This window comes from Cyrtonyx montezumae, unplaced genomic scaffold (assembly GCF_038088225.1).
Source record: "Cyrtonyx montezumae isolate F1298 unplaced genomic scaffold, pur_monq_1.0 scaffold_4, whole genome shotgun sequence".
In the NCBI taxonomy this organism is placed as follows: Eukaryota; Metazoa; Chordata; class Aves; order Galliformes; family Odontophoridae; genus Cyrtonyx; species Cyrtonyx montezumae.
The window spans coordinates 32976846-32997775 of record NW_027072045.1 but is presented as its reverse complement, the minus strand read 5'-3'; the positions used below and the strand labels follow the sequence as shown (position 1 = coordinate 32997775).

Below are 20930 nucleotides of genomic sequence, written 5' to 3'. Positions count from 1 at the left end.
CTGTAGGATGGAAAATACTAGCCTAGAAAAGGGTGGTGAAGATATGTGGGGTGAGATGTATTTAAATACAGGAGTTAACAAAAAAAAAACTTCCTCCAAAGAGCCTTGCCTACAGAATTTTTATCCTAACAACAGTTTTCAGTAAGAGAAATTAAGGAGAAATTAACATTCTTTTCCTTAAATTATTTTGCCTCTTAAATGTTGAATACCAAAATATGATATAATGAGCAGCAGTGTAAATGAACGGCATGTTTTACTGACATATTTAGAAATGCTAAGTGGAGCTTTCTCATCAACACATGCTCTGCAAAGCTCCTCTGTTCTGCAACTACAGGTCATATTTACACACAAGCAAAATGGAAACATGAGGTTTATTTTCCTTTTTTAAAGGTTTAGATCAGGGCACAGTTGCTTCTCTATAGTTGCATCTCTAAACAAAGTGTCAGTTTGAATTGTTTTTAGTGTACACTTCTGAAGTTCAGAACACACTCTTCCATCCAGCTAAGCTGTAATGGCTTGGCTCAGGATGCTTCACATCCCTCCCAGAAATGTTCTCTCGCGACCTGAAGCCACACCACCTCTGTCTGTGGTGGGAAAGGCAAGCACTGTCATGAACATCAGCAAGTATAGCCAAGGCTCCGTGTTACTCCGCCCTGAACTTGAGTCCTGCTCTATTTCCAGTTAATGGGACAAGAATAGCTCTCCTGAGTTATATTTACATTTCCCTTTAAGAAACGTTTAAAGTTATCTTAGTCTGTAGCCAAAACAAACATCTAGTGCAGAGTTATCAGCTATTAACGGTGTTGCAGACGAGCGGGACTGAGATTTTACCCCAAGGTCTTTTCTGTCCTGTTCTGCTGCCACAGTGTGTGAGTCTTAAAAGAGGATCCATTTATCCTTTTGCAGGCTGCATTTTTAAAGCCAGCGTGATGTACTCCAGCCAGCTAGCATTTTTATTGCATTGCTGTCATGCAAGAAGTACCCACTGCCAGCCTGCAGTGCCAGATCTCCTGGGGCAGTTGCAGGGGCAGACCTCCACATTTCTGTAATTGACTTGTCAGAAATAATTCTTCTAACAACATAAACGCTTTTGTTTCAAAACCACCTTTCCCGAGGGCAGCAGAGCTGAAGTTGCTGGTTGAGGGACTGAACAGGCATCCCTGAAAGCTGTGCTTTCTGCCTCTCTTCTGCAGGAGCTGAAGGGATGCCCACTCTGAGTAACAGTGCAGGGAAGAGACTTTAGCTGTGTTGCTGACAGTTGTTTTGATGCCACGGAAGGCTTTCTGATTTCTAGGCTGTTCTTAAACCTGTGTGTGTGTGACTGGCTGTGTGGCAGTATTCATAAACAGAAGATGAAGTGTCCAGATGAATTGGTGGCTGAGTGGGATGTGCAGCCTTGCTTGTAGATTGAATAATCACACAGTAAGCTACAGCAATTGTACAGCAATACTTTTGTGCCAGACACTGCTGGTTTTTGGAGGATGTGGGCCTTTTTGTGCTCAAGGAACATCTCTAAAGAGAGCTTTAAAACATCTTATTCAGTGGACTTAACTTGGCTACTTTTGATGATGCTGTCCTTTTCTGTAAGTTTTCCTGCTTTTGTGCATTGAAGAGGAGGATGTTGAGGTCCCATTCCAGGGCAGTGTGTGAGCACGTGTTCTGTTCTTGTGTGAATAAGGGCTTAGAAACAGTGAAGTGCTCTGTGCACGTGCAGTCTTTGCTTTTTGTGCTGCTTAGAACTGACACCCCTTGTAAAAGGGAGGTTGGCCTAGGCACAAGTTAAAGACAAATTCTGCAGTTTTGTTTGATACTTTTTGCAGAGCATTTCTGTTCTGCCGTATAGTTTCTGTAAGGCTGGAGCAGTCTGGAGCTGTGTGCTCCTTTTGGAAAGATTTTTTTTTTTCCACAGCCACATTTTGTAGAAGTGTAAACACTTTTAAACATTTCACCGTGTGGATTTCAAACAGGCAGTTGTTGTACATCTGTTGTATTTAGTTCAAACTACATTTTTAGAGCAGTGAAGAAACAGAACAAGAACGATGCTGTGGGTTGCAGTGCTGTTGAACAAGGTCTGCCTATCAGTAAATGCTAAGTCCTCATCTTGTTGAAATTAGACCTTTTGGGACAAAGATTAGCTTTTTGTTCTGATATCGATCGTACGTGTCTGAAGGTGCATATCTAGCATGGAGCATGTGGATTCTGGCTGTGAGTTAAGTGACTGAGATGTCTATTGATGTTGCTCTTTGTAAAATGTAGATTACTGACAGAGTAATGATAGGCTGTACTGTGGGGTTTGGTATATCACTCTGTTCACTACCAACCACTGCAGTCTTCGCTTTTCTTCTTATCTAGGGCTGCACAATACTTCCCGTCTGTATCTGCTGCATTCATGTTAGTTTGTGTTGCCAGCAGGTGTTAGCAGAAGGGCTTTGTGCACTGTGCTAGAACAGGTTTTGCATTTTATGACCACTGCAGCAAAGCAGACCTTTAAACCTTGCCTTTTCCAGCACCCATGAAGAGTCTCAATGTCCTGGATCAGAAAGTGCAGATGAACTTTTTGCAGACATTTTGCATTTTACTCGGAGGTTGAGATGCTGGGTTGCTGTCTCTGGGGAACTGGAGAAGCCCCTGCTTGGGGCTGAGCAGTGTGCAAAGTAACGTGCTTCTGTATTGCTGTTCTGAGGGGCAAATGTTTTCATGGATGAAATTCATTTATAACAGACTTCTTACGGTGCTTTTTGCATGACTTCTGCAGATTAGGATGCAATTAGCTTGTTCCTCCTGATGCTTTATTAGTTACCATGATGGGCTTAAACTCATTTGGGAACGGATGTATCACAGATGATTATGCCCTTTTTATTTTTTAAAAATTTTCTATCGCTTTTGACGGTTATTTTTTCAGAAAGCATAGTTGCAGATTCCTGCCTCTGGAAAGTAAAGTTTACAGCTTCACTTTCTGTTCTGAATGGCCCTCTGCATTGTGAACTGTTCAATTCAGCCCGAAGTAAATATTCCTGAAAGCGCCCCATTCCCGAAACAAGGTCACTCAGAAGAAGTCTTTTGCAAATACTCTAGGTTTATTTTGTTTGCAGGCTGTTTCTGTTAGAAACTTCAATCAAAAAATGCAGACTAAATGCAGTAAGAGATATTGCAACAGCTGTAGCTTGTTTAAATCACTTGCAGGAGTGTTTTTTTGACTATTTTAGATACCTTTTTTGTATCAGTAGGTAGACTCGTGTGTTAACACTTCTGCAGTGGATGCAGCTTTCAGATAGTAATGGAGATGATTAAGGAACGAGTGGTTCACAAAGGCATTAGTTACGGGTTAATTGGGAATTATGAGCTAATTTATGTGCTTTGAGTTTCACATAGTATAAAAATAAATAGAGAAGAAGAAAAATCTATTTACCTGGAGCTTCATCTGTGAATTACATTGAAATAAAGCTGTGTAATAAAATAATATGGAAATTGCTGAAGGCCCTGTATGCACAAGTATGCAGGAATAGCAATCTACATTGGATGAATAATTTTTTAAATTACTAAACTGACGAATACTCTCTTGCAGGAAACAATAGAGTAAATCTTATTGTAGCTATGACAATGTATTTTTAGTATCAACCAATTTTCAAATACATCAAGCTAAGCTTTGCTTTTTTTTTTTTTGAGGTGGATGGAATATTTCTAGATGAAAAGGTTTGTGGCTTACTAGCTACAAAGCGTGGTTTGGTTTGATGCTAATATGCTCAAAACATGCTGTTTGGGTCATAGGGTGCGTGTTCACTTAACAGGCACTGCTCTGGGGCTGCTGAAGGTTCTTTTCTCTTGTGCTGGGCTAGTTGTATTTGAAGTCCCATTTTAACTAACTATCCTTAAATACGGTAAGGTGTGAGGTTAACACAATGGACAATACCAAATGGTATTATAGCCAATGTATGTTATAGATGGTACAGTTAGATTATTGTGATGGAAAAGAGACAAGGGAAAAAATGCTCACCCATGTCCTAGACTCACAATAGGAAACTCCAAAGGAGCGATCTCCAAAAAGAAATCCTTCCCCAGTGGTGGTCAGCCCTTAAATGGGGGTCTGGGAGAGGTGGAGCCAGGCTCCACCCCTTCTGCTCACACAGATGCATTGCCTTCAGCTGTGCTTCTGCAGCTGACTCAGTGCTCGCCTCAGATGATCAACAGTTCCCATACAAATACTGACACCTATTTTGGTCATATTCAAGTGTGATAGAGTTATTTCCGGAATGCTCAGTATTTAGCTTTAAGATGCTTAGGGTTGAGAGGTGGAACTGCTGTTGATGTCCTGTGTCTTTCTCTTGGAATGCTAGCATGCTTCTGCTGTTAAAAGCATTTGAATGACTCAATGGATCTCTTCAATTTCTCTAGTATTTCTATGAGAGCTGCTCCGAAAATAATGCCTCTTATTTTATTACGTTGGCCCGTGATGTCAGAGGCAGATGTTGGTGGAATGGCAGTAGAGGCTGCACCTTTCCTCCAATATCCCATTCCAATTTGTTGCTGTGTGACAGATGGCAGCAGAGGGGCCCTCTGAGAGAGTGGTACCTGACATGGGAGTGCGTATGAAGTGAAGGTGTGTCATTGAATTCCTCCATGCAGAAGATGTGGCACCCACTGATGTTCATCGATGCTTGCTGAACATTTATTGAGACCAAACAGTGGGTGTGAGCACAGTGAGGTGGCGGGTGGTGTGTTTCAACAGTGGCAACAGCAAGGTGCCATGTTCTGGATGGCCGTGCAAAGCTGTCACAACATGAAATGAGGAGTGTCTCAATCAGCTCATTTATGTGAATTGGTGGATTAGAACCAGGGAACTCTGTAGGAAGCTGAATATTGGCCTCAGTGAATTGGAAACAAAGGTGGCAATGCTGGAATATCACAAAGCTTGCCCCATGTGGGTCCCACATATGCTCATGCAGAAACAGGAAGAACACTGTGCAAGTTTATCAGGACCTATTGAACCAATAGGAGGCTGAATGTGGCAGTTGCCTGGATTGCAGCATTACTGATGCCAAGATATAGTGTCACCACTATGAGCCGAAGTCAAAATGGCTGTTCATGGACTGGTAATGTGTGAATTCCCCATTAAAGAAAATGTTCAAGACAGATCTCGGTGGCTAAAGTGATGTATTTGTCTTTTGGGATAAGAAAGTGATGATCTTTCTAGAGTTCTTAGAACTTGGAAAGGGCATCAGTTTTGACAGCTGCATCACATTGCTGACAATGCTGAAGGCTTAAACTTCCAGAGTCAGGCCAGAGAAGAAGACAACCTTTCTCCTGCAACGTGATAATACCAGATCCAGAGCCAGTTTGAAGACCATGAAGCACACTGCTAATTTTGGCTAGACTGTCCTTCCACATCCGCCGTACAATCTGGATTTGGCACTTTGTGATTTCCATGTGTTTGAACCGATTAAAGATAGACTGTGAGGGCAACATTTTCTTTGCAACTATGCCATCACATCAGCATGAATTAGTGGGCCACCTCTGTTGGTGCAGATTTTTATGAGCGCAACATGCAGGCTGTTTTTCATTACTGGTGAAGATGCGCAGCTAGTGGTGGTGATAACTATGTTGAGAAACTGTGTTTTGTTGCTGAGGATTTGCTGTTTTCACGAGTGTTATTGTGTTCTTCATATCTGTTGTGTTTTCCTGAGAAATAAATAGAAGGCATTACTTTCAGAGCAACCTACATATGTTGAAGAGGTTTTTGATGCCATGAATCTGTTGGCTAGAGTTACTCTTAGGCTTTACTCACAATACTATTAAGCTCACAAATTCCAAACGTTTGTTCATCTTGTGCATATTTGGCTGCTTCTCCCCAGAATGGTTTTGTAGCAGATTATTTTAGTCCTTGTGCTGCTCCTTTGCTACTCCCTGGACCAGGCTTCTCAGATCCTTTCAAATCCTTTGTTGTCCTTCATTCCTACAAGAACATTATTGCTTCTTTCTGTGGGCCCTAAATTAGCAGGGAGGTCCAACATACCCATGTCTGAATTCCCTGCAGCTCTTGTGGCTCCTGAAAGGCTGACTTTATTTTGTCAGGGAGACAGTCTCATTTTGAGCCTTGCAATGGAACAAATGGCTTGAATTGGAATGCTGGCTGGTATGACTACTGTGAAAGCTTTTATTATGCGTTCTTCTTCAGCATGCTGTTTGAGTAATGCTAATAATTGGTGTCTTTGTTGTGAGATTTTTGTGGACCTGTGGGGGTGGCTGAGACCAAAAGAGCCATCAAAGCACAGCGTAGAAAGTCTGCTCTTGCTGTACTACATGAAACAAATAAGGAAAGTTAATTTTCTGCCATATAACCAACCTTAAAATTATCAGCTTCTATGTTACTAAAAGCAACGGAAGAATAACACAGATGTAGTTTTCTTCCTGGTGGTTTTTATCTGCTTGAACAAGGGATTAGAATAATAGCGTGTGAAGTTAAACTAAATTTCTCAAGAACAAGGTTTCTGGAACAGTTCAAGTTAATGGCTTTTTGCAGGCAGTGCTTGAAGTCCAGTCTACTTTGCATCCAGTGCTTCCATAGCTCTGTGCTGATGGCCTCTCATGTAAAGTAGAGCATTTCGGTTAAGTGGGTGCTTTTAGGGACTCTAGTTTTGTCTGTACCTAGATGTAGTGTCCACACTTGTTCTTTTGCATAAGTTACTTTAGGAGGTCTTGCAAGGTGTTATAATATTGTGGTTACAGTCAGATCGGAGGCTTCGCCTGTGTTGTCAGAAACAATTTCCTTACTAAACCTCGCACATTTTAGAACTTCAGACTGTTTGCGTGCCAAGCCAAAATTGAGTGTCTAATTCTGTGTGTGCTAATACAACTTCTGGATTTTCCCATTAGTAGTCAAAGCAATTAATTGGTGATGTTCAGCAGTGGTGCCTCCTCTGCTGGATGTCATGGTCTTTGGAATTTGATTAATACTCAGGGAATCACTGCAGTATCACATGCTCTTGTGTTCTCCAGTTTCTGTGATTTAGTAGGGATATGATAAACTACGCAGTAAATCCTTGAACTTGTTGTTTGTATTTCCTTTCACTTTTGTATATGGAAGATATTTTGGGTAGCTCTGTTATTCTTCAGCGTTATTACTGATGTAGCTAAAAAGGGATCTTGCAATTGCATGAGATCTATTTTCATTTCAAAACTGCATCTAAAATTATTTACAAAAATCATTACAAGTTTTTTTTCCCAACTTCTCTGATTCCATCACATTTTTAGAGAAAAAAAAGTCTGGAAATAGTCACTGAAGTACTGTGTGGTTGTGCCAGACTTCATGGGCTATTACTGAGTTCAGAGGATGGACATTTGGCTAAACCTTGCTTTTTTTTTTTTCCCTATTCTGCAGGTCCAAGGAGCTAATAAAGGAAGCAATCCTCGACAATGACTTCATGAAGAATCTGGAACTATCCCAGATCCAGGAGATTGTGGATTGTATGTATCCTGTGGAGTATGGCAAAGACAGCTGCATCATCAAGGAGGGAGATGTGGGTTCCCTGGTTTATGTCATGGAAGGTATGGTTTCAAAAGCTGATATCTTTTTCCTTTGTTTTCCAACATACATGGAGATGAAAAGTTGTTTTCATGGGAAAAATCATTTTGAAGAAAGAGTCTGAAGACATTTTCTAAATATGGTTGTTGAAGAATAGTGCAGACTACTTTTGCTTGGAAAATTCCATGCTAGAATTGTGTGCCTCCCTATATAAAGAAAGAGAGCTAAAGCTCTTAACCCAGCACTGAGATCTGTTGGAATAAGCCACCACTAAATATAGTTCTTGGGCTTTGAGGCAATACATAATGCTTTGCTGTATCAGTGATGGACTTAACAGAAATGGTGGTGACACGGAAATGGAAAGTGACTGTAGAAGGAGGAGAATGTGGTAATAGCTTGCTACCTTATAGGGTGTTGTGAGAATGAGCTTTTACATGTTGATAATGCACAGGGGCATCTCTGCAGGAGCAATATGTTTCATAGTAGGAAATGGTATTTTTCTGCCCTCTGCACAAAATGAGTGTAGCATCTGCAGTTTAGCGTGTCTGATTTGTCACAGTATGTGTTGTGTCAGGGTTTTATATTCTTGTTGAGATGTGAGTGCAGCAGTGGATGTTCTGGTTTGGGGAGCCATTGGCTTTCTGAAAGTCTCATAGCTGGATGGGGGTTGTCAGCGCAACTGGTTTTCCAGAGTGTCAGCTATTTGCATTTTGCATCTTACTCTTTCCACGTTCTGTAGCTTTGCATGTTGAATTGAACATATTTAATATAGGTATATTTTTTATAGGAAGTTTGTGTTTCATCTGTAGGAGTTAACTAAGCTTGATCAAACCCGAGTTCTGCCTACTGCAATGTCCATCTACCTCTGGCAAGTGTCTGATAGCAAGTTCTGAGGTAATTGTTGCTGTTTTAATTCAGTTAATGCAACAAATGAGTTCTCGGCTTGGTTTGATACAGTACACATAGACACATACTTACAAAATATCTTCATACTCCTTAGGAAGCATTTTGTCCAGGTAATACCCAAGGAGAAAAGAGGTATTCTGCTTGTCTTTTGACCAAATATGAGAAAACTCCAGATTATGTATAAACTTGCGTGTTTCTGTGTATTTGCACATGCACAAATTGACTTCTTAAATTGTCTTTTAAACAAAAATATTTTTGAGGCAGAAAGCCATTCTTTAAACATGGTTTCCTGCCAAACTCATAATGCTGTATAGTTGCAAACGCTCTTCACTAGTTTCCCAAAACAGCTTTCAGGTTCTGCCCTTTTAAGGTTAAATCCTTTCTCATGGCACAGCTTTAAGTCCCCCAGCTTTTAGTATTTACATATTTTCCACATTCAAATGGCATTTTGCATTATGAAGTAGTTAGTGGGAGATTCCAAAGCAGATATACGCCCACCTCAGCATTATGTGGAAAGGTGTAGCTTTTTCAGTCTCACATTTTCAATACAGAAACTATGTTTTTGAAGTGCAAGATCTATCTTAGCACTGTTAACAAACTTTTCTGAAGCAATGCTTTATTTTTTATTTTTTTTATTTTTATTTTCTGTTTTTATTTTTGTCTTTATTTTTATTTTTAACTTTTATTTTTGTAAAATAGTGAAGTTTTCATATCACACAACCTGTTTGTTTCCCAGATGCCATCGTGTTGGAAGTATACTTCTCCTGTGTGACTGGGTTTGGATGATGTGTTCCATGTTGTCCCTTGATGAAACCTCATAGCACCAGGGTTCGCTTATCTCCTATATAGTGCTGTTGCATTCTTTGGAGAGGAATTCTGGGAGATTTGCAGGCAGACCTCTTCCCAATGTGGTTTGAAGCACTGAACATGACTTGTGACTCACATGGCCTTTATTTGATATATCTGATGTTGTACTATTACTGTGGCTTTTCTGAATTTATGAGATGTTTCTAATTATTGTTCCAGACTCTATCCTTTGAATCTTATCTTATAAAACAACTGTATGTCAAAGACAACCTCATGGCTTTTGGGCTCTTCAGCTTATTCGTGCTCTTCTGGCAGTTCTCTGTGTGTGAGGGCAGGATTGACTCACCCCCAGTATTTGGTTGGTCTTGTGATTTAATTTAAGATTATTTAGATAGCTATGTAAATATGTATAATGCTTTACAAACAAAATTATGTAGAGTTTATAGTCTATGTTTAGAAGTAATGCAATGATTGATGATGAAGTAATGGAAATGAGAGATGATGTTATCATATGGCTTGGTTTATGGTTGTTACTGTGGGCTCATTTGCTCTTTTTGGCTTATCACAGTATCCTTTCAGCTATTCAAACAAACAAACAAAAGACCTGTAGCCACTCAACTATAAACTTAATTCTTCATAGAGTTCTACTGAAAAAAACCACCCTTATGAATATTAGTAAAAGGTATAAAACTGCATAAGCATTGCAAATGTTGTTTTGATGTATTCCTCTTTCCTTCCTTTCTTGGGCTTAGAACTATGATGAATATGAATACAAATTAGTAATGTTGAGTGTTTGATAACCAGTACTATCATACAAATTTCTAATTTATGAATTCAACATTTAGATAGAATCTCTTACCATAAGTGTGAGTTATATATGGGTGATGTTTCCTAAGACTAATTATAAACCATAATTTAAGTAAGATGGATTTGAAAACAACCGTCACTTTCATTGTTGCTTCCTACGTTCCCTGGTCACTGTGAAGCAGCAGTAGTCTCCACTTTAAATTTTCACTTATCTTCATACAGCTTATTAGACCTGAATTCTCTACAGTAATTATGATCTCTGAGTATTTGGGTTCTTTATCCTAGAGGTTAAGATGCATACTTATGTGACACTTGATATGCTTGGTGAATCTTAGAAGGCTGAATAATGATGAGCCCCAAACTCTTCCTTCATCAGTATGGCTTGATTATGCTTTTGGAAAGTCTAGCAGCACTACTATATTCCAGGGGTGAAAATGGCCATCGTAGCTCAGTGAAGAGTCAAAAAAGTGTTGACTACTTTTCCATTCTGTCTTTGATCCAGTCAGAAAGGTAATTCACTACTGCCCAATATCAGATTTGGGTGAGCTGTCATTTTTATTCATGCATTTGCCCATGCTGACAGGTTTGATTCTTTCTACTCTGCTTTTGTGCTCTCATGCATGTGATGATAGAGTAAAAACTGTGGTCTGTGTCCTATTATTTTTTGCCTTTTGTCAGATTTCCTGCCCTCCTTGTGTTTCTTTTTATTTTCAGGACTGCTAGCACAAACTCCAGAGATTACAAGTTGTTTAATAGAGTGAAGTTTGAGAAAAGACCGAAGCTACTGAGAGCACAAGGAGAAAGCCTTCCATATTATTTCCATATATCAAAATTCAAAGCTGAGCAGGGAGAAGTGAAACACAGTATGGGAAGACAGGAGGATATTGGAAAATGGGAGTCATGCTTGTTAGAGAGTCCTCCAAGGTTACACTCCCTCAGGACAGCCGAGCTGCATGGAGGCACAGGGGGTCCAGCTCATGAAAACCCAAGGATCACCATTTCTCTTGCAGCACCCAAGAAGTTCTCTTATAGCCGTGTTTGAAGGTGAAAATTAATCATGATATAAACAAATATTTATTAGGGGCTGAGATTCTTGGAAAAATGAGCATGCATTCTCTGACCAACTACAGCAAAAGCATGCCTTCGGGCTGTTGAAGTTGGTAATGAAAGAAGGGATGAGTGATCCTTGGCTTATGCATATGAACTAGTCTCTGCTGGCACTCTGACTGCAAGTCAAGCAATTTTGAGGATAAAATAAGCCTACCAAAAATGCTACCTTTCTTATTAGTGTGTGTGCTGCTCTCAGAGTGCTTCATCAGGTTTTTGTCCTAAAAATTTCTTCTAGAGTGAAAAAGGGATTATCTCTGTTGGTCAGTTGTATTCTGCCTCTAGAATTTGTTTTACCTCTTCCAGTTCGTTTCAAGGTTAAGGGAATAAAAAAAAAAAAGTTCTCCAAGCTCTAGTTTTAGAGGTTTGATTTGATTGACTTGAAGCCTTTTTTGGGGGATTACATTTCTAAAACTTCTCAGAAATCTGAAAACCAGGAAAGGTCTCTTTCTGAGAGATGCATCTAGATCTGTACCGTGTTGACAGCTTTGAGTTATGTGTGGGTGTTACCTCGCACTAATGAGGATAAATGTGATATCCCACATCTGAAACCAAATGTTTCCTCTTTTGCTCCTTCTCTGTCTGAACCTGTCAGCTGCAAGATGTCACATTTGATGGCTACATTATGAAAGGAAAATATGTCAGCAGAGCTGCAGATAAATCAGGTGACAATGTACAAGTTTTAGGCTCTCATGTGGATAACAGTCATACCACTATAAACAGATGTTCTAATTTTTTTAGGAGCTGTATTAACAGGTGCGAAGTCTATCTTTCATGTTTGTTGCTATTCCCATGAAAAAATGGAAGAAATAACACTGTGAGAGGAGTGGAAGAGACCTAAAATACTTTAAACGACTGTTTTGCGGCTTAGGATTTTGTGTTGGCTGTGGGTGCTGTAGCATCCTCCTTGGCTGTTTGTTCTTCTGCAAATGAATATTGAGGTTGCACCAAAACTCCAGAAGCTGAGCTGAAGGAAAACAGCCCCACCAACACCTGTTAGGCTTCCCGTGCCACAGGTTTGGAAAGGGAAGAAGCAATTTTGAGAAGAGCCCATAGTGAGAAACAGTCTACTTTCCTCAGCCCTTATTTTAATAGTTTTTCCTCTTAAACATCCTTGAATTTCATTTTATTTTCATCTTCAGTCAAGAGGATTGTCCTTTGGGAGACTTTGTTCCTTACTTTACTCTTCATAGCTTCTCCAAAGTGATGAAACATCTAATTCCTTCCCATGGGGGAAATAGGGTTTGGGGCATCAGAGAAGTCTTGGGAAGGAACATATTCCTAGAAAGTGCAGGATTTACAAAGATACCGAGCTCAGAGTTTGCACAGGAAGACGAGTGCAGTTGTTGTAGCCATTTGAACCACAAAGGGAGATGCAGGAGCTTGTAGGAGATCTCCCAGCAGAGGTGGCAGAGCTGTCTCAGATGAGATCTTCAGGATCTCGAAGCAGCTGCCCAATCTGTTGGGATTTCTGCCAGTGAATCAAAACCAAAGAAGGCTTATAGATACTTTCTGTCTTCCAGAAGACATCAGCTTGATGCTGCTTGGAGGTTATCATAGCTTTTGTCCAACTTTTGTGGCACTGTAAGGTTTTATCATCATTCTGTTGGCCAGCGTGCTTATCTACACTCTCATTTCTGAAGGTGTACCTGGAGCTCATCATCCTTTTCCTCTCCTCTTTGCTTTTGGCAACTGTGCAGTTATGTTGGTCATTTTTTGTTTGTTTGGTTTTAACTGGAGAATGATCGCTGCAGGCTCTTGGCTTCTATATGATCATGCACAAATACTGCGTTCAATCTGACTCTGTGTCACCCTCTCTCTGCCCACTCGTTTGTTTCTTTTTATGGACTATTTTCAGTAAGAATCTGATTTAATAGGACATAATTGCTCTTCTAGCCCTGGGGTCTTCTGAGTTTGTTCCTTCTCAGGCAGAGGATTTGGTACAGCTGTATTTTTTAAAGGAGATGGAGAACAGAGATGAGTTCAGGATTTAAGGAGGCTCTGTGATTTGTTCCCAAATACAAGTGCAGAATTGGGAACTATGATGCAGTCACCTCAGTGCAGCATGTCTTTTGACATTCACATTTATTTTTGTATTATTGTACATTGTGTTTGCAAGAGGTCCCTTACTTTGTAATGGCCTGCTGCTGTTGCTCTCACCCAGCCCCAGTGTGCAAACTTCTCCTGGTTCTGCTGGTGTTCTCCAACAGTGATGGTGGTCATTGTTCATCTCAGAGAAAACTGTAGACACTTGAGGCATTTCTACATTAAAACTTATGCTGCCTTTCACTAGAGTGTTTCAGGCTCTGCATGAGTCTCTAAACCTCTTCTCAAGGCGCTGGATCATCCTTTCCAAGCAAACAGCAAAAAGTAGCATTTCCTGGCACAGATGTTAGATGGCTCTTGAAGTTGGAGAACGTTTACTCAGTGTCCATAAGGGGCACTGTGTAGGAAGAAGTTAATTAGGTATTTATGACAAAGTGGGATCTTCTGCACAGCATGCCAGCAAATCCGCAGTCTCTGAAGAAGCAACCTCTCGCAGTACTAGTTGTGTAAAAATCAATTGTGGCATCAGTTTATTTTTTCACTCATCTACTTATTGTTTTCTGCTGGTTTTTTTTTGTTTTTGTTTTTGTTTTGTTTGTTTTGTTATTGTAGAATTAGATCAAGGTTTTTTTTTGTGCAGTCTGAGAAACTCACTGGCATCCTGCAACCTTTGTGGGTTTCCCATGAAATAATGTTTCCTAAGGGAATAAGTGGTTTAGTAGCTCTCACCCCTCTGGGAAATTTTCATACCCCTGTCCCTGATTCCTTTCCAAATCCAGTCCAGTACTGACACTACTAGATATCAGGAAAGGATCTTTTTGTAAGATTAAATTCTTAAGAATTGTTTAGGACTGCTGTCTTCTCTCTTAAGATCACCTCACTGCAGAACAAGCTGTGTGAGGACCTTTTGGAGGATGCGAAGGAAGAAATACCACTTGTCATTCCAGCCATGCGAGGCATCTCAGGAGCCTCCAATTGGATACTGGTCTTTTGTAGAGCTAGTGTTACTGCGAAACTTGAAGACCACTCTTTGGGCAATGCAGATGTATTAAAAAAGTATTTTTAAAGCTCCTTACGATATGAATTTACGTATGGATCCAAGGTGCAAGGGAGGTTGCCAGCCAGGTTTCTTTGAACAACGCATGCTTCATGCCTGCAAGTGCAAAGTCCTGGGGAGGAATCTGCAGGGCAGAACAGTGAAGGGCTGAGATCTTAGGGTTGTTCAAGTGCCTCACCATCATTACACGTTCACCTTTTGGTTGCTAATTAGTGTGAGGATTTCTTTGGAGTTCACTCCTCCTCCCTTGGAGATCAGGCTTGTTTCTAGTGGTCAGTTGATGTTTTTTGAAACTGTTTAATTTTTAGCCTGAATGTTTGCAAAAAACTTGGTAATGTTACTATGAGTCCTGCTCACCTTAAGAAAACAGTTCTGTTGGTTTTGACACTGTTTAGCAGCTGCACTTGTACTGTTGGCCCATAATACCGTCATGTCCCAGTCTGTTTATATGCTGCATGAAAATGTGGAGCTCTCAAAGTCACCATAACTTATACACTGAATCAGGGAAGCACCTACATGATTGCTATGGCAGTCTGAGCCTCCAGCTAAGATTTGCTTCAGCATTTCAGTGGGGTCTTAATTCATCCTCATAGGTTTCTGGGCATTATAAAAGTACAACATATGTCACTGATGAAGCAAAAACCTGTTCGTTAACTTCTGAGGGTTTCTTACTGAAAGTATATGAAAAGCAAGCTTTGGGATGGATGCTGCGTTACTACAGCTTGGTTTTGCTCTCTTGTGGCCCAGTCTGTGTGAGCACCATTACGTATGTTTGTACTTATATTTTTCCAAATTAATGTATCAACTTAGAACTTGCTTCTAGCACTCCTCCAGTATGGGATATATCAAATGTTCAGAACTTACTGTGTTAGAGCTTTGTGCGTGGCCTGTCTCTTAGAGAAATGGGATTGTTGTATACTACTGTTTTCATACATAGTACATACAAAAGCAAGTTCTCCACCTGTATCTTCCAGTTTCTTAAATTTTACAGTGTCTGAATAACTGACTCTCCTACTTGTAGTTAAATAACTCATATTGGACAGACAGAAGTAAGTATTTCTTGTGCTTATTTCATGACATGTTCATGAGGTCAGATAGGATATGAAATTATGACTGCCACAGTGGTGGTGTTTGTCGACAGCGATTGTGCTCGTGATTAGATGCAGCTTGTATAAAGTAACTATTTTAAGGCTACAGAACTGACTCTGCATTTAAAGTAAGAGCAATAGGGATATATAAACGAAGTACTGGAATACTGCTGCAGGAGACTGCAGGGGGTGCACTCTTTTACCCTATCTATCACCAACGAAATTTCAAGTTGATATATATATTTTAATAGGAGCTCATATGAAACTGATAGACTTTGTTAGCAATACTGCTGAATATGAGCAAACCTGGCTTTGCAGAATGAAAGATTATTGTGTTTTTTTAAAGATGGTGGGGACACCCGTTGTCACCTGAGCCAGGATTTAGGAAAGAAAGCCTGAATAAATCTCACAAGATTTAGATTCTGAGCTTGCAGAAGAGAGATACAGCTCAGATGGGAGCAATGCAGTGCTGTGATGGGTGCCCCACAGCCTACTCCACTGCTCGACCAAGGTACTGCGTGGGGTGAGTGGATGAATCAGCACTGGCAAGCTGCAGGTTATGTACTAACCTCTTCATTAAGAGTGATCCAAACCCCTAACCCTATGTAATTTGTGTTAAGTAATGGCATGAGTTTGCACTTAAACTCAAAGGATGCTATTTGAGTAAGTGATTTCTTCCCAGTAATCAAAACTTAACCTGTGATTAGGCTAAACCAGTGTTTGGTAGCAGGGGAGGAAAAGAAGCAATAAAATCTGTGAACTAACGACTTCAGACCTATCTACTGCTTCCTGGTGGCTATGTGATAATAATAATAATAAAACCACTTCCTGTGTCTCAAGGTACTGTCAAGTGCTGGTCAGTGGACTGGAGGGACTGCACAGTGTTCAATGCCTTTATGTGCGTGCTGCCAAGCACCCAAGTAACTGAGTTGGATGTATCTGTTCTCTCAAGTCATGCTGTCAGCATGAGCTTCACTTTTAGATTCAGCAGAGAGCAGCTGGCAGGCTCTTAAACAATGCTTTTGTAGTTCTAGTGTCAAGATGACCCAAAAGTATTGCCATTTTAGAAATCGATGTCCAGCTTTTTTTGTGACCTGCTCATGTACATAGTTATTTACTGCTCTTGCCAGTTTGCTCATCATTAGATTCTGAGAAGACAACAAATGAAGTTCTCAGCATAGTACTGCAGCGTAATACTGGAGCAAATTCAGAGAATGCTGTAGTCTTTATCGTTAGGGAGGAGTATTCAGAGTTTATCAAATAGATATGTTGTTCTGTAAGTGCATTCATATTCATACAGCCTTGCTCATCTGTAGGCAGCCAAGTGCTCATTTCCCCTTTTCAGGGCAGCAGATGCATAGGTGTAAGCTCTTAAGAAATAAAAATAAATTAAAAAGTAAAGATTTCCAACGTTTTCTCCTCACATTAGATCATAATTGTTGAAGGGCTATTTATTTTTCAATTTCTCAGCATTCTCAGTGGTTATGCAAGGGCTACTTTTGTCCTCAAGCAGGCTTTTATTTACAAAATAAATCGGTTAGATAAAGCTCCATTCATTTTATTAATAGCAGCTGAAAAGGGAGGCACAAATGTATTTGTCTCCTCCACTGTTCCATGATTCCCTTTTACTGAAACTCCTACAACCAAAACATAAAATGAAAGGACTTTTCATTGTAATAGTATACATGAAAGTGTATTTTGACCTTTGTTTCTTCCTATTAAAATACACGGCTGTATAATTTAGACTGTGTATGCTGATAGAAAGACTCCGGTGTTAGCAATCCAAACTATTATTAAGGGAACATTAGAGGCAAGATGTTCTCTTCTGTTAGGTTTGATTCGTTTTGAATTGACTGTTTACTTTGAAAGTTGACCTATAAAAAAAAGAAACAAAACAAAAAACCAACCCAAAAAAGCCAATCAACCCTGAGAGTCCCGTGCTCTTTCTTATGGCTCTAGGAACAAAGGGAGCTCAAAATTAACACTTTGGGAAAGGAGAGAGACTTCTTGGAAACTGGAAAATCAGGTCATCTCTACCTTGTAAGATGTTTTTCTTTAGATAATCTGTGGAAAACAAGAGGATAAAGACAAGGAAATTGGGAAAGAAAGGGACTGCTGCTCTGGAGAAACCCGGGGACTCGGGTACCCAGATCAGAAAGCACCCCATTATAGAGCAGATGAAATGGAGCAGAAGGAGTAGTTTTTAGTTTCCTTGTTTTTCTTTTGGTTTAATGCATCTGGTTCTGATCTCAAACTTTATGCTCCCTGTAGTCAAGTCCTGGGGAAAATGGAGGATTTTGTTCTTAGGAAACTGATCTGATGTTTTGATATCTAAAAGATTTATGTTTGCACTATATTCTTCTAAAATAATGGAGATTACAATGTTTCCCAGCAGCTGCTATTTGTGGCACATTCAGACAGAGATTATAATTAAATGCCATCTGAATACGTAGGAATTTAAGATCGAAAAACTAATAAAAACAAGATGCTTGCCATCCTTTTACTAAACATTTTTATAACCTCTCACTTCTGACTGAAAACAGATATTTTGTGAAATGACTAGGACATGAAATGACTCTGGCTAGGCTTTCTCATATTAAAAATAAAAACAGCTGCTGAGCTTTGAGATGATGCAGATCTGGAAAAGCAATAATCCTGGTGTAGTTATGCAGTTCCATCCTTCCAGTGGAGATCCACAGGGGACTGCTTATCACTGCTGAAATGATAGAAGCTCTTATCTTGGAGGAGAAGGAAATGGGAAGGTCTTTTCTGCCTGGATTGGGGTATTCTTTTCTGGTAATGGTATATATAGCTTTACAGGTTTCTCTGGCCCAATTGTACGTGGTGTTGTTGCTTGACCTTCATCAGCCTTTCCAATTCTGTCATTGCTCAAGGGAGGATGGAGGGATCCAGGAGCTTCAGAAAGGCCTATGTTCTTAGGTACTTGAAACTGTACTTCAGTGAGCTATCAGGCCAAAAAGTTATGTTCCTTGTCATGTCCTCTTGTGGCAGCTATTTCCATTGGAAAACCAAAGCCAATCTGTACTATTAATAAAAGATATTCAGTGGGAAATAAAGAACATTCTGTGCTAAAGCCTTTCTACCTGTACCACTGTAAGGGGTGAAGAACTTGTGAATTTTGGCCCAGGCAACCCTTGGAAAAGATTCCTATGCATCATGGGTTGATTTCTGTCCCTAAGCCTTTTAGTTTTCCAGTGATCCATTGCAGTTTGGAGTAATCCACACGTTAGACATTCTTCAGTTTTTGCTGGGTAGTCAGCATGCCCCAAAATGATAGTTGTCTCCAGAGGTCTCCTGTAAGCACTGGTTTTTCTGTGTTGAAACTAGGACTAGACTGAACCTATGGAAGATTTTTTACCTGAGAATGTGTTTACTCCCAGTCAGTATGAGATAAGAGAAGGTGGTGTCCTTAGTAATGTTCATCTGGAGGGAATAATTGGACCTCACGGCTGCATGATGAATGAAAAGAGAGGAAGTTTATTTTCTGCTTTTCATCAGCAGCTCCTACTTATTATCAGTTGTCAGCTATCTGCAGTACACTGTTTTCCTTTCTGGAAAAATAACAAGTCTTTTTCACTGACCCCACGTGGTTGGAAATATTTAACACTGCAGGACTAACCTTGCTCATAACTGCTGCTCGGAGGATAATTTATTTCCTAGCCATGTGCTCTGTTGTTTGAACAGATCTTAGGGGCATTCAAACATTTACATTTTCATAGGTGCTTTTGGTGATGGTTGGATAGACTGAAGCACTGGAGAGTGCTCAGATGTCCCAGCAGATTCCCGTGTTGTTTTGCCCCATTAAATGTTATTGGTAATCTCAATTTTCTATCTTAACTTTGCAAAGTAGAAGTCTTTCAATAAGCAAACCTACTGGGAAGAAGGCTAGCAAATCAAAGAGCCGAGTGTGTGTTCGTGGTCAATTCTGTTTTTTCCCCGTAAGTGTGAAGAATCTGGGGCCTCAGAGTGCATCCTTGGCAACATCCATTATATTTTACACTGGATATAAGGAAATTTTTTTTTTTTTTTTAGTGATAAGAGTAATCAAGCACTGGAACAGGCTGCACAGAGAGGTTGTGGATGTGCTTCTCCCAGAGACACTCAAAGTCAGTCTGGATGGGAATCTGAGCGACCTGGTCTAGCTGTAGGGGTCCATGTTCATAGCAAGGGAGAAGGACCAGATGGACTTTAAAAAACTAGTATTGCAGCAATTTAGAAACTCGTCTGCTGCACTGTATGTTAAGTGTAGACATTGACTGTTTGAGAGTGGAGGAGATGAAAGTGGAGGAGCACAGTGATGCGGCTGCAGTACTGTCACATCAGCAGGACAGTCTCCATGGGGGGTGTGTCAGGACGCTATAAAAAGGGCAGCGCTGCAGCCCCACTCCCCAGTCGCTGTTTGGTGAGTGCAGCACACACCTCCTAAGGGCCATAGCTCAGGCCATCTTCATTGTCCTGGCTTTGCTGGGGATCTTGCGGAAGCCTGAGCTTCTAGATGTGGATGTGGATGCACACGAGAGCGGTGAGCAGCAGCTGTGTCAGGCCATGGCATGGCTGCTGAATGATCTGAAGCAGGGGAGTGAGGAGCAGAGCCGGGTGGCCAAGGAAGCTCTGCTCTGCACTGCCTTGACACTCGGGCAGCTCTGTGCCTTTGCTGGGCTCCTTGTCGAGCTCCTTGTCCTGCTGGTCGGGCTCTGCTGCTGCCTTGGGAAAAGGAGAGGGAAGCTGGACAGCGGTGGTGAGTCCCAAAGCTCCTTAAGGAAGGAGGAAGAACACAGTGAGGCAGAGGAAGACAGTGACTCCAATGAGATGTGCTGACCTGGGCAGAGTTTGGCTGCCATCATACATGGCTGCCAGGTGCCATATTGGTGGAGCAGCTGGTGAACAACCTTCTGTGGGCCTGCCGAAGCCTCTCCTGCCACAGCTTCATGCCCTGGCTGCAGCAGGTCATCATGGTGGCCTGGGTCTATGAGGGATGGAGCAGCCCTGATTAGAATGTTCTCTACTGCATGCTGGTGTCCCTGAGGCCTCACCCTGGGCACACATTCCGCCTGGAACTAGGCGATGTGGAGGAGATGACAGCAAGGAAGTGCTTCCTGAATGTGGAGCTAGAGGCTTTTCTTCCTTTTTCAGTGTGGGAACTCCCTCTCAGGAGTCTTGGACACTAGAGGTGAGTGTGAGTGTCTGGGGAATGGAAGATTCCCCTTTGGTGAGGCAGGAAGATGGTCTCAGAGTGTCTATGCAACGCAACATCAGTGTGTGTAAATCCATGGGCCGCAATGGGATGCATCCACACGTCCTGAGGGATTTGGCAGAGGTGATCTCTCTGTCATCTTTGAGAGGTCTTGGAGAATGGGAGAGGTGGCTGTAGGCTGTAGGATAGCCAGTGTCACTCCGGTCTTCAAAAGGGCAAGAAGGAGATCCAGGAAACTGCAGGCCAGTCAGCTTATCTTCCGTCCCTAGAAAGGTGATGGAACAGTTTGTTCTGGATGCCCTCTCCAGGCAGTTGGAAGTGAAGAGAGTAGGAGTAATCAGCATGGGTCCACCAGGGGGAGGTCGTACTTGACCAACC

At 41.1% G+C, this 20930-nt stretch overlaps 1 protein-coding gene across 2 annotated transcripts in view; it reads left to right on the top strand.

Annotated features, from left to right (window-relative positions):
• The window catches only part of PRKG1 (protein kinase cGMP-dependent 1), a 406800-nt gene that overhangs the window by 44073 nt on the left and 341797 nt on the right, over positions 1-20930 (top strand). For both annotated transcript variants that reach the window (XM_065746469.1, XM_065746470.1), the window contains exon 2: positions 7376-7542. In XM_065746469.1, coding sequence (XP_065602541.1) covers positions 7376-7542 — 167 coding nt within the window. The remainder of the gene's footprint in view (positions 1-7375; positions 7543-20930) is intronic.